Source organism: Phocoena sinus, chromosome 3 (assembly GCF_008692025.1).
Source record: "Phocoena sinus isolate mPhoSin1 chromosome 3, mPhoSin1.pri, whole genome shotgun sequence".
NCBI classification, from domain to species: Eukaryota; Metazoa; Chordata; class Mammalia; order Artiodactyla; family Phocoenidae; genus Phocoena; species Phocoena sinus.
Genome location: NC_045765.1, coordinates 141,561,804 through 141,575,685, shown reverse-complemented (window position 1 = coordinate 141,575,685; position 13,882 = coordinate 141,561,804). Strand labels below are relative to the sequence as shown.

The window sequence follows — 13,882 nt, the reverse complement described above, 5'->3', positions numbered from 1 at the left end:
ATGCCTACTGCAGGAAAAAATATTCTTTACAATAAACATTTTATAAAAAATACTGCCCTAGCTATACCCACATAGAATAATTACACAACATATTTATGCTTATCTTTAAGTTTTAATACTTATTTAACTCATTTTAACAAAATAAAAATGTTTAATGAGAATTCAGTCTTTCAATTTTAATAGAAAGATTTCACAGTCTAAATCTAAAAATGTAAAATGCTTAACATGAAAATCATAAATCTGCCTTTATTCTCAGACATAGAGCCTACCTTTCTGACTAATCGAAGTGCTTGTGTCCTCTCTACCTCGTTGCTCTGCTGTATGTCAATGCACCTAAATAATACATAAAATATTTAATTATTGATAAAAATCTTATTAAACAATTTTTTTGTATAATACCATGATCAGACCCATGTTCATGTCAATATAGTATTTGTAAATGTTAATACAAGTTATTTTTCAGTACCAGCAAATATTTATTTAATATCTCTAGTGATAAATACTTATTGTAATAAAACATTTCAAAACTATTTCACTTAAAACTCCAGGAAAGAAGAATACCGTAATTTATAGAATTATATATATCTATACAGAAATAATAAACATATTTATAAAGCAAAATATCAGAAATCTACTGAAAAAATATTCACCTATCTTTGATAAAGTTCAGATACTTTATAAAAATTGTGAAGGAGAAATATTTCAAAGTCTATGTTTTAGTTTAATTGTGATTTTAACCAGAGCCTAAATTTTACATGTTATAACTAAGTTAAAAGTCTTATATTAGCCACAATAATTCTATTTTACCAAAATATAATTTGAAATGTGACTGTACTTCAAAAATTAATGCTCATATATCACTTAACTGACATTTCTCTATAAAATTTATTAAATTATTCAATTTCTAAAGAGTCTTTGGTATATGTGGAAGAATAATTCATTTTTACTTATGTCTAGACAGTTCACAATTCTAATTAATACTTTATATATCAATACATAGATAGTTTGCTATTCAAAAGCATTTCTGCTATCTGAATATAATTAATCTAAAACAACTTTAATAAGAAGCAAATAGACATATAATTTCATTTCTGGCCACAACAGATCAGACCAATCCTCCTGCCAAAAATAACTATAAAGGCTAAACATAGTACTTTGTAAAGCAACTGTTAAAAGGGCAATGGATAATACTCCCTGGAAAGAGAAGCACAAGCTCCATATCCACTCAGGCTTTGTCCCTGGGGACACCTGCCAATCCCCAGTTTTAGGGGAACAGAATCCTAAAAGAAAGCAAAAATCTTCCTGTACTGGAGAGACAGACTGAACTTTAGGGCAACCAAAGTGGCTGGGACTTGAGGGGAAAAAATCTCAAAGAAAAGAAAATAGGAGTATAAGCAAGAATCTGCATGCCATCCCCTTTCCAACGCACTTGCCAATTTCTATGTTGTACAAATGCAGAGTTAAAGTCCAAGAAACCAAGCAAAAAGCTACTGCTGAGAAGCCAAGGAACTGAGCAGACATTTTAGCAGGTACATAATATTCTAAGAAAGATGTTAGGGCTCAAGGCTGGTCGGGATGAAGAGGTTCTGCTAAATATCTACATTTTCACTTGAGACTCCATATAGCCACTTCCTAGAGCAAAGGCAAAGGAAAAAAAAACAAATTTTAACACAATCAGTGTGATAAGCCAACATTCCAGAATAAAGCTTAACCCTTTTAAGAGAAAAATAACATGATCCAGAGCCAAAAACTTTTAACATACAATGTTCACATCCAATCACATATAATATGAGGTATGCTTTAAAACAAAGGGTTGAGTAACCAAAAACCAAGAAAAGAAAATGATAATAGAAACAGAACACAGGTGACTCACATACTGGAACTGTCATAAATAACTATGATTATTATGCTCAAGAAAATAAAGCAGAGACCTAGAATGTTTAAGTAAGAGTAAAATATAAATCACAGAAATACAATAACTGAAATTAAAAATTCAAGAGACTGGGGGCTTCCCTGGTGGCACAGTAGTTGAGAGTCCGCCTGCCGACGCAGGGGACACGGGTTCGTGCCCCCGTCTGGGAAGATCCCACATGCCGCGGAGCGGCTGGGCTCGTGAGCCATGGCCGCTGAGCCTGTGGTCCGGAGCCTGCTCCACAACGGGAGAGGCCACAACAGTGAGAGGCCCGCGTACCGCAAAAAAAAAAACAAAAACAGGTAAGTAGAAAGTAACAACACTGAAGCACAAAGATTAACAACAACAAAGATTGAAAATACAGTAAGGGCATTAGAGACATGTGGCACAGTGAACAGATTCAACACTCTGCAGCTGGAGTACGAGGGGATAGGAGAGAAAGTAACAGGAAAAAAAACCTTTAAAGTAGCCAAAGGAGAAAAAGAAGCAACAAGAAGAGACAACTTACTGTTCAACAAAAAAAAAACAAAATCCAGAAGACAATAACTTATTTAAAGCATTGAAAAATAGTAACTGGTCAAAAAAATACCCTTCAAATGGGAAGGGAAATAAAGGATTTATAGACAAATAAAATATGAGAGAATTCAACTCCAGTATACCTACACTATGAGAAAATAGTAAAGGAAATTCAAGAAAGTGACCCAAGATAAAAGGGTGGAATTGCAAGAAGGAAGAATATTGGAATGGGTAAATAACATAAGTAAATATCTCTAGTTCCAATTTAATACAGTAACAGGACTATCCTGTGGGGTTACAAATATATGTAGAAATAAGGCAGAGGGGAGCTGATGGTCAAGCTGGAAGAGGTTTCCTGCATTGTTCTGGTTGTAATAAAAATGGTAAACCTTAACATATCAAGGATAAATGTAATCTCTAGGGCAACTGCTAATAGAAGAAAAGGCTTTAAAACCAAGACATTAATAGAAGAGGAAAAAAATTCTTGATTATTCCCAAAGAAACAAAAAAGGAGCAATGCAAGACCAAAGAATAGACGTGACAAATAGAATATGAACAGCAAGACAGCAAAGTCAAATATATGAGAAAACTAATGGCAAGATGACAAACTCATAAATATAATTACATTAGATAAAGCACATAGACCCTGCACATAAAAAACCACTAGACATAGTCTAATCCAATTAGAAGACAAAGATGGTCAAACTAGATTTTAAAAAATCTATATGATGTTAACGGAAGAGAAACTTAAATGTAAGAACAAAAAAAAAGAAAGTGAAAGGACTGAAGAGGATATATTGCGCAAACCCTAAATAAAATAAAGTTAGTATAGCTATATTAACATTAGATAACATGAACACTCATAAAAGAAGTATTACTAGGAATAAAGAGAGACATTTCATAACCAGGAAAGGATTAGCCAATGAGAAGGTTTAACAATTCTAAATATGAATGCAATAACAAGGTTTCAAAATATATAAAGCAAGAACTGACAGGGGGACTTCCCTGGTGGCGCAGTAGTTAAGAATCCGCCTGCCAATGCAGGAGACACGGGTTCGAGCTCTAGTCCGGGAAGATCCCACATGCCACAGAGCAACTAAACCCATGTGCCACAACTACTGAAGCCCTCGTGCCCTAGAGCCCACGCACTGCAACTACTGAGCCTACGTGCTGCAACTACTGAAGCCCACGTGCCTAAAGCCCATGCTCCGCAACAAGAGAAGCTACTGCAATGAGAAGCCCACGCACCGCAATGAAGAGTAGCCCCCGCTCGCCGCACCTAGAGAAAGCCCACGCAGAGCAACAAAGACCCAACGCAGCCAAAATAAAAAAAAATTGAGTCCATGATATTAAAACTTCCTAAAAAAGAAAACCCCAGGGCCAGACAGATTCGCCAGTGAACTCTACTAATCATGTAAGGTAAACAGCAATATCTTACATAAGTTCTTACATAAATTCTTCCAGAGAATATAAAAAGGGGGTAACATTTCCTTAGTTGTTTTATAAACATACTCTTGATACCAAAACCAAAAAGAATATTAGAACAATGGAAAAACATAGGCCAATACCTCTCATAAACATAACTGCAAAAATTTTTCCACAGAATATTAGCAAACCCAATACAGTTATATGTGAAATAAAAAGACATCATTAAAAAGTGGTGTTTACTTCAGGAATGCAAACAAGGAATATAAAGAAATCCACTAAGAGTCTACAGCAAGTATCATAAATAATGGCAAAATACTGAACACTTTCAACTTGAGTTCAGGAGCAAAACATAGTTATCCAATTACCATTTCTAGTCAGTGCAATATTCTAACCAGTGAGATATGGTGAGGAAAAGAAAAATATAAGGATTGGGAAGGAAGAAATAAAAGGGTCATCATTTGCAATTAATGCTAATGTACACAGAAACTCTAAAATAACCTTAAAAACAATTAGAAATAAAAAGTGAATTTAGTCAGATCACCGAGATAAGAATATACAAAAACAAAACATTAAAACTTACAATTATTTTTCTATATATTAGCAGCAAAAACTATGAAAAAGAAAAATTTTAATTACATTAATACTATATCTAATAAATGCCTTACGATAAACCTAACAAATATGTGCAAGACCTCTCTGCATAGAAAACTACAAAATGTTGAGAGAAATTAAAGTTCCAAATAAATAAAGGTTTGGAAGATTCGATATTATTACGATATCAATTCACCCCAAATTAACACAGAGCTTCAATGCAATTACTATAGATATCCCGGAAAGTTTTATGGAAATAGACAAGTTGATTTTCTAAAATTCACATGGAAATACTGAACCCAAAATAGAGGAAAAGCTGGAGGACTTATACTAATACATATCAACACTTACTGTTAAGATGCAGTCATTTAAGACAGGGAGAAAACGGAGCAAGAATAGACAAATAGACCAAACAAAGAGAATAGGGAAAGCAAAAACAGAAACATACTTATCATTTACCTGACTTACAACAAAAATGAAACTAGTTTAGACATGAAAGGAGAATCTTTTCACTAAATGCCTCTAATATTTATTGGATATTGATAAAAATGAATTGTGACCTAACACCTATTTCAACATATACGGAATAAAAACTTTAGAAGAAAAAATAGGATATTATCGTCCAAAGAGACCAAAAACATTAACTATAAAAGACTGCTATATTGGATTTTATTAATTAAGAAGAGTAAGAAGACAAGGTAGACTGACTTGGAGAAGATATTCTCAATACATATACTAGAAAGGAATCATATCCAGAAGATACCAAGAACTCCTACGCAAAAAGATAGACAATCCAATTTATAAATGAGCAAAAGATAAAGAGGATATCCAAATAGTCAGCAAGCAAATGAAAGGGAAACAGAAATTAAAACCACAATGAAACTCACAATGAAAACCACAGCAGAAAAAGGTATAATTAAAAACTGAAAAGAGCAAATGCTGATGAGGATGTGGAGGGACTGGAACTCTCAAACATTTCTGATAGGAGTGTAAATCAGTACAATCACTTTGGAAAACTGTTAGGCAGTAACTACTAAAGTTAAATAAACATAAAACTTATCACCCAGCAATTCCACTCCTACATATATACCTAAGAGAAATGAGTGCACACGTCCACCAACAGACTTGTGCAAGAATGTTCAGGGCAGCTTTATTCAAAATAGCCAAACACTGAAAACAACCAAGAAAAAATCAACAGAATGGATTAAGTAAATTGTGCTCTATTCACAACATAAAATACTACACAGAAATTTTTTGTTTAAATCAACATGGATAAATCTCACAGATAACACTGAGGAAAGAAAAGAGTAATGTATACTTCCAATATATGATACTCAAGAATAGGAGAAACTAGTCTAGGATGAAAAAGGCCAGAGTAATGTTTCCTACTGACTGGGGACACAAGGGAACTTGACTGGGATGCTGAAAATGTTCCATATCTTACTCAGGATAATAGGGTAATCGGTTGTATCTACCTGTAAAAATTATCAGGCTTTACACTAAAAATGTGTATACTTTATGGTAGGTATGCTAAAACTTAATACACAATTTTAAAAAACATATAAAAACATAGGGAGCTCTAAGAAAATTACCTAGCTATTAAATAGTCCACTTTCAATTTTAGCACCTTCTGCAGAATACTGGAGTCTTGGATGAGATACCGAAGAGCTCGTAGCCCTGCCGCCCGCACTTCTTTTGCTTCATTCAATAAAGCTAACCGCAAGCTATATGAAAACAAACAAACAAACACTCTTGCTGCATGAGTTTCAAATACACATAAAATTATGATACCAAATCCTTCTTCAGTTGAAATAAGCAAAGCTACTTGTCATTTTACATATATAAAAATCATTCACTGTAAGCCATGGAACTTCACTAATGTTATTTTTTAATTTTTGTCTCCTTGGTATATTCCTACCAATCAAGAAAATGTTAAGCGTTTTGTTCTACCTTCTGTAGTTTATTTTATATAAACAGTGGGAAATTAAATATGCCTTTTTCAAGCTGTATCACATATGCCTCTACAGTCTATCCACCTCTACCTACTTGTTTCACTTCTCCCAAAGAATCATTGGTTTAAACCAATAAATAAAAATACTTTAAAATGACAGTAGGAAGAAACTACTTATACCAATTTTATTTTATTTTATTTTATTATTTATTTATTTTTTTTGCGGTACACAGGCCTCTCACTGTTGTGGCCTCTCCAGTTGCGGGGCACAGGCTCCGGACGCGCAGGCTCAGCAGCCACGGCTCACGGGCCCAGCCGCTCTGCGGCATGTGGGATCTTCCCGGACCGGGGCACGAACCCGTGTCCCCTGCATCGGCAGGCGGACTCTCAACCACTGCGCCACCAGGGAAGCCCTATACCAATTTTAAACGATGCCAAAACGATGGCTATGAAACTGTAACATTAAGCCTCTCGTGGGCTTGAGCAAATCAAGTTTGCCATAGCACACTGTGTCTTAGGTGAGATCTAGAGATAACTGTACAGGTTCTTCTTGCTCTTAGAAATAATATGAGAACTTTTATTCTGCGATTTAACTTAGAAGTTTAGACTGTAGAAGTCCAGGTACTTTTCGAAAACATTAGCTTTGGTTCTTTATATTTGACAATTACAAAATATCAGTAAGAATAATAGGATAACAGTTAAAAATGCTGGAGATCCTGAATTTTTCTAACATTCAATCAACTGTTTCTATAAAATCAAAACAAGGTGTTATAATCTATTTTTAGTTTAAAATTACTAAAACTGAAATTACTAAAATCCAGAAGGGATGAGGAAGGCAACTGAACTATACTTACCAAATTATGATATCCTCATAGTTAAAACCCAGTTTTTCTTCATTGTGGCCAATATCACAAAGCAGCTGTCAGAAAAACAAGTATGCATAAACATAAGCATGTATTTTTGCTTATTTACATACATTACCCTTTTAGACTGGAATAAAAAGATGTTTTTCTCTAATAAAATTTTGAAAAATATATGAGTCTACTGTCTAAATATGACTTATTTCTATCATCCTATCATTTATTTGACCTGACAGTTCTAGGTTTCTTGCCTTTGTCTGAATTAACCAGCTGTTTTTTATTATTCTTTTTTCCCCCTCCATACTCTTACTGTTTTAAAAACTATTCCTGGGACTTCCCTGGTGATCCAGTGGTAAAGAATCTACCTTGCAATGCAGGGGACATGGGTTTGATCCCTTGTCAGGGGACTAAGATCCCACATGCCATGGGGCGACTAAGCCTGCGCGACACAACTACTGAGCTCACGCACCTCAACTAGAGCCCACATGCTGCAAACTACAGAGCCCACGCACCACAACCACAGAAGAGAAAACCCACACGCCACAGCTAGAGAGAAGCCTGCGTGCTGAAACAAAAGATCCCGCAGGCCTCAATGAAGATCCCACATGCTGCAACTAAGACCTGACACAGCCAAAAATAAATAATAAATCTATGAAAAAAAAACTATATTCTTTTAGTGGTTACCATAGAGATTACAACATGCATTTTTGACTTATTACAGTCTAACAGAAATTACTACTTTACCATGTTCTCAATAATATGAGACCCCAATACTTCAACTCCATTTACTCCTCTCATCTTTCACTTTTTGTTTTTTCTATCTTTTAAGCCCCACAAGACACTATTTTTATTTTAGCTAATATTTAGTCAATATCAATTTATATTTACTCTCAAATTCACCACTTCTATTACTCTTCACTCCAGTGGTACCTTTATGGGATGTTCTCTCTTCTGCCTAAAGAATCCTCAGTTCATTGTTGTTGATCTGTTTTATTGGTATCTTCATTTGTTTTATAGCCAAGGTTGCTGGCAATGGATTTTTTTTGTTTTTGTTTGTCCAGAAATGGTTTTTTCCCACTTATGTTTTTGGAGGACATTTTGCTAGATTTATATAAATTGTTAAGTTTGCTCTTTTCTTAAAACAATTTCAAGATGGCTTCCATTGTTTGTTGAGAAGTCTGATATGAGTCTTACTGTTGGCTCCTTTGAAGGTCTCATCCTTTTTGTCAGACTCCTTTCAAGATTTTTTTATCTTTGGTTTCAGCACTCTTGCTGTTCAAGGGTGGTTTTTTTTGCATCCCTGCTTAGGGAAAACAGAAATTTCCGAATCTCTAGGTTGATATATTTTATCAGTTTTAGAAAATTCTGTATCTCTTCAAAAGTAGTTTTGCCCAATTCTCTCTCCTCTTTTTCTGATAATTCAAATGTTCAATCTTTTTGTGTATACCATAAATCTCTAAGTCCTCTTTTCTGTTTTCTCCTTTCTTTTTTCTGTCCTTCAGCTGGGTATTTCCTATTTACTTATCTTCTGATAAGTCTCATCTTCTATTATACCTACCTAGTGAATTTTTAATTTTACCTATCATGTTTCCATTTAACTTTGTACACATCCAATATCATAATGAAAAAATCTTTTTTCACCTATTTTCTCCATAGTTTCCTCTATTTTCTTGATACATTAACTACATTTTAAATATTTAAAGTGCTTATCATCTAAATGGAATGAATGATGTAGATAATCTCTGAGTTTGTTTTTATTATCTGTTTTTCCATTTGTTCTGGTCATGTAGTCCTGTCTTTTGGTGGATCCTATAATCTTTGTACATAAAAACTTGCAGAGATTCCTGACTACGTTATCTTTCTCCACAAAGCACTGAGATTCCTGACTACATTATCTTTCTCCACAAAGCGTTCATCCTTTCCTTTGTCAGGCCAATAGACAATGGTGAGTCCATATTAGGCTGCTGCCCTGGTAATACTCAGTCTACCTCTGGTTTTTCCCCCAGGTTTCAACTGAAAGCTTGTTGTTCAGGGGACCAATCTCAAGAGGATGACATGTCTCATTTTTGTTTTATAAAAACACTAGAAAGTCCACCCTGATTTTCAAAGATTTTCTGCTTAGGATTTTATATTTCCCATCCCAGGATTCAACAAATAAATGTACTGAGGGGAGAATCTCCTTTTACTTGATTTCTCCCATTTGATGGTCTCCATCAAAAGTTCTGTGCTGTTTTTCCCATGTTTCAGCAATAGTACTCCTGGGACTACAGTCTAAATATTCAGCTTCCTGTCCACATTCCACATTAGCCAGTATCCCCCAGGTAAATGTTGCTGGAGAAGTTAGATCATCTCCACAAGATTCTCTCTTCTCTGAAGTCTTGGTTCCTATCCCACTTACAGCCAGAATAGTTGCCTGATGCCTTCAAACAGGCTTTTTTTTTTTTTTTATTAAGAATACTGATCTAATACTAGCTATTTGCACCCCACCTGGATAACAACATATCATGTTGATCTAGTGTGAGTTTTGAAAACTGACTTTTATCTAAAAGTTACATAAAGCTTCGCAAGTTATTTATTGGGCCTAACTGAAAAGGATTAAAGAGAAAGTTGATCATTTCATTAACATGAAGGATCAGAAGGGTCTTCAAGTGCTGTTATTACTCTTCCTCAGTATGAAGTTATGAAGTTAAAAACCAACCAAAGTGACCAGCACATCTGCCTCTGTGAAAAGCACAATATTGTAGCAAAAAAACTGATGATATAAACTCACTGTTCTATTGGTAGGATCCTTGTAAAACTTCCTGTCCAATTTCTTCTTCAGAGGCAAAAACAAAAAAAAGAAAGATGTTGCAAATAGAACAGGGTAGGGGATAGGAATGCAGGAACCCTCAGATACTGTAACATTTTCACAGCAGGGGAAAAGACTATAAAAATGATCACTTTATGTGGCAGGAAACTGCTGTGTAAATAGGTAAATAGGCAAAACAAGCTAAAAAGCTTTCCTTCACAGGCCTTTATCCAAAATGATTATACTGTATCCTATAAATTCCTTAAAATTCTGCAATATGATAAACAAAGAAGGTTTAGAGTGTCAAAGTGTATGAAAAAATTTTTATTTGTTTTTATTGTATTGTTATACAATGTTGTAAGTACTTAAATACTGAGAAGGATGAGACTTTTTATACATACGTGTATCAATAGAACTAACACACCATTGTAAAGCAATTATACTCCAATGAAGATGTTTAAAAAATAATAATAATGTAAGATTTCCTAAGCTTTGGGACAAGACAGGAAAATTTCTATATCTCTAGAAAACCAATGGCATACCTAAAATTAAAAGTTAAATAACGTATTAGTCAAAAATATTTGGAGGGCTTCCCTGGTGCCGCAGTGGTTGAGAGTCCGCCTGCTGATGCAGGGGACACGGGTTCGTGCCCCGGTCCGGGAAGATCCCACATGCCGCGGAGCGGCTGGGCCCCATGAGCCATGGCCGCTGAGCCTGCGCGTCCGGAGCCTGTGCTCCGCAATGGGAGAGGCCACATCAGTGAGAGGCCCACATACTGCAGAAAAAAAAAAAAAAAATTGGAAAAACATAATAGGCAAAAGGTTTAGGCCCTATATTAGTTTGCTAGGGCTGCTGTGACAAATACAGCAAATCTGGTGGCTTGTAACCCAGAAATTTATTTTTTCATGATTTTGGATGCTAGAAGTCCAATATCAAGGTGTCTTGACAGAGTTTCTTTATTCTGAGGGCCTCATTCCTTGGCCTGTAGATGGTTATCATCTCTCTGTGTGTCTTCACATGATCTTTCCTCTATGTGTGTCTGTGTCTTTATCTTTTCTTATCAGTACATCAGTCATATTGGATTAGGGACCACCCATATAATTCCGTTTTACCTTAATTACCTCTCTAATGGAATTATCTCCAAATAGAGACACATTCTGAGGTACTGGGATAGAGCTTCAACAAACAAACTTGGGGGCAGGGGGTGGAGGATGGAGCACAATTCAGCTCGTAACACTCCACCCTCACAGCAAAGTAATATGGGCAGGACCTTATAATGTGAAGGTCTAAACAAACTGCAGAAAGATTTATCAGAAGAGGTAAATAAAATGCACAGAGAATTTACTGAAGAAATAAAACTGATAAATAAACATGACATATTTCCTATTTCCTAAAATCTGAATCAAATACATTGGAAAATGCCATTTAAATAAAGCTTACCAAACTGGCAAGAAACTGTTTTTTAACATGATTATACCAGATAAGAAAATGCACTGTTGATGGAATTATAAACTAAACACATATTGTAAAATAAATTGGAAAAATGCACCAAAATCAGGACCTGCTTTTGGTGATTTATATTAATAACTTAAAATATAAAGTAGGTTCAAGCACAAGATCCTTAAGACATAATTTACAATAATAAGGAACTAGAAACAAAATGTTCATAAAGGAGGAACCTTATGCAGATGTTAATATTACATAATACTGAAACACAAGAAATAACCTGCATAATGTATTGGTGAGTTAGGGAAAATATTCTAAAAGATATACATTTTAAAAAATATATACATTTTTAAAGTACATTTTTAAAGAAGTCTATACATCAACATTTTAACATCAAAAAGTGAAAGTACACTAATAAGGACCTGCTGCATAAAAAAAACAAAATTCAAAATAAATAAATAATGAAAAAAATTTGAAGTATCATAGGTGATTTATTTTCCTTTCTGTGCTTTTCTGTATTTTATAAATGTTTACAATGAATATCTATTACTTACCTAATCTGGGAAGGGTTATACATACAGTACAGTATTCATAAATAGTAATAGAAGTAGCATTTATTGACTATTAATCTTGTCAACCCTAGAAAGTAAGTAATATTTTGGTAAATAAAGACTACTGAGGCTAGAGATGGTAATATGACTTCCAAACACCACAAAGCTATCAAGTGGTAAAACCAGAAATCAAACCAAACCAGTCTAAGTCCAGAGCCCAATGAAATGTGACTGTACTTTAGTACTAAAATTATCTACATGGGAAAAGAAAAAACAAAAACAAAAAACAAAAAAAATTTACATGGGGGCAGGGGATGAATTTAAAAATAGAATAACTGAACATTACCATCTTATTTCATTTCTCCAGCCTCAAAAATGGTATGAATCAAGAGTCTGGAGAATCACACTCTGGCTATAAACACATAAAATGAGTAAGTGAATTTATTATTTTTTTCCCAGAACAGCTAACTAAAAACACACATACAAATATTGCCCATTTCAAAGGATTAAAACACACACAAAAAGAACCTTATCACTACACTACTAAAAATAATTTAGTATTCGAGATTCCCCAGATATTTCAGATTACTAGCACTGTCACTATATGGTACCATATATTAATGAAAAAGAAAAATAAAAGGGCTCCTTAACATGGTGTTATCACTTAGACCTTGGATGTATTCTAATTCATAAACTTAAAAAAAAAATTCTAAGCTTCATTTTTCTATTATTAACATATAAGATACTGTGCTTTTAAAATGGGAGAAATGTTTTCTTAAAACAACTCCATTTCTAAAAAGGCAGTGTTTCCTTTCTTCTGCTACAGTTTGTTAATAAAATGAAATGCTTTGAAATGTAGAAGTATAAAAAATCTTACCCTGTCAAGGGTTAGTTTCTCCCCTAAGTATGCACTTGGTTCTCTTTTCCTGCATTTTCTTTTTCACACTTAGATATCCTTGCAGAAAACTACAGATTCAGAGAAACATAATTTCAAAATTACTCCCCTTCTCAAACCACAAAATGTATAACTGTTCACTATTTAACATTTGCTATAATTAGCAGTTTTGTTGAAAAGGTAAAAATTTTTTCAAAGTTATTATTATGATTTCCAAAAAGCACACACAATTTGGAAATTATTTAGAAAGGAGTTTCATTTTCTGCTACCCAATATAAATGTATTTGAACTGCAAGAAACGTTTCTGAGAAAAATGTCCACTCAGTTGGAAACTGGAAAATCACCAGTAACAACTAAAAAACACTTTGCAATGAAACACAGCATATTAGTCATAATCATCTGCCTATTTTCCAGGGACAGTAAGAGACATTAGGGCTATGCTTTCAATGGTGGCTAAATTGTGCTGTCATATTGTTTACAGAATTATAGAAGGGGGTCTTATTAATCAGTCTTAAATGAAAATATCCCTTTTCAATTAGAATTATCCCAAGTAGAGACTAAATTTTCTATATGTAAGTAATTCACATATATCAGGAATAAGAAATCAGAGAAGGGCTTCCCTGGTGGTGCAGTGCTTGAGAATCTGCCTGCCAATGCAGGGCACACGGGTTCGAGCCCTGGTCTGGGAAGATCACACACGCCGCAGAGCAACTAGGCCGGTGAGCCACAACTACTGAGCCTGCGCGTCTGGAGCCTGTGCTCCGCAACAAGAGAGGCCGCGATAGTGAGAGGCCCGTGCACCGCGATGAAGAGTGGCCCCCGCTTGCCGCAACTAGAGAAAGCCCTCGCGCAGAAACGAAGACCCAACACAGCCAAAAATAAATAAATAAAGATTTAATTTAAAGAAATCAGAGAAGACATTGATAAGATTCTAAATTTTCGAT

The 13,882-nt window shown here is 34.6% G+C and overlaps 1 protein-coding gene across 5 annotated transcripts in view; it reads right to left on the bottom strand.

Annotated features, from left to right (window-relative positions):
* RICTOR (RPTOR independent companion of MTOR complex 2) overlaps window positions 1-13,882 on the bottom strand; it is a 128,043-nt gene that overhangs the window by 74,082 nt on the left and 40,079 nt on the right. For 4 of the 5 annotated variants that reach the window (XM_032626312.1, XM_032626314.1, XM_032626313.1 and 1 more), the window contains exons 4-6: window positions 7,253-7,317; window positions 6,040-6,171; window positions 270-333 (exon numbers count right to left, since the gene is read on the bottom strand). In XM_032626312.1, coding sequence (XP_032482203.1) covers window positions 270-333; window positions 6,040-6,171; window positions 7,253-7,317 — 261 coding nt within the window. Of the gene's footprint in view, window positions 1-269; window positions 334-6,039; window positions 6,172-7,252; window positions 7,318-10,028; window positions 10,198-13,882 lie in introns of those variants that run through there. The other variant, XM_032626316.1, reaches the window with a different exon arrangement.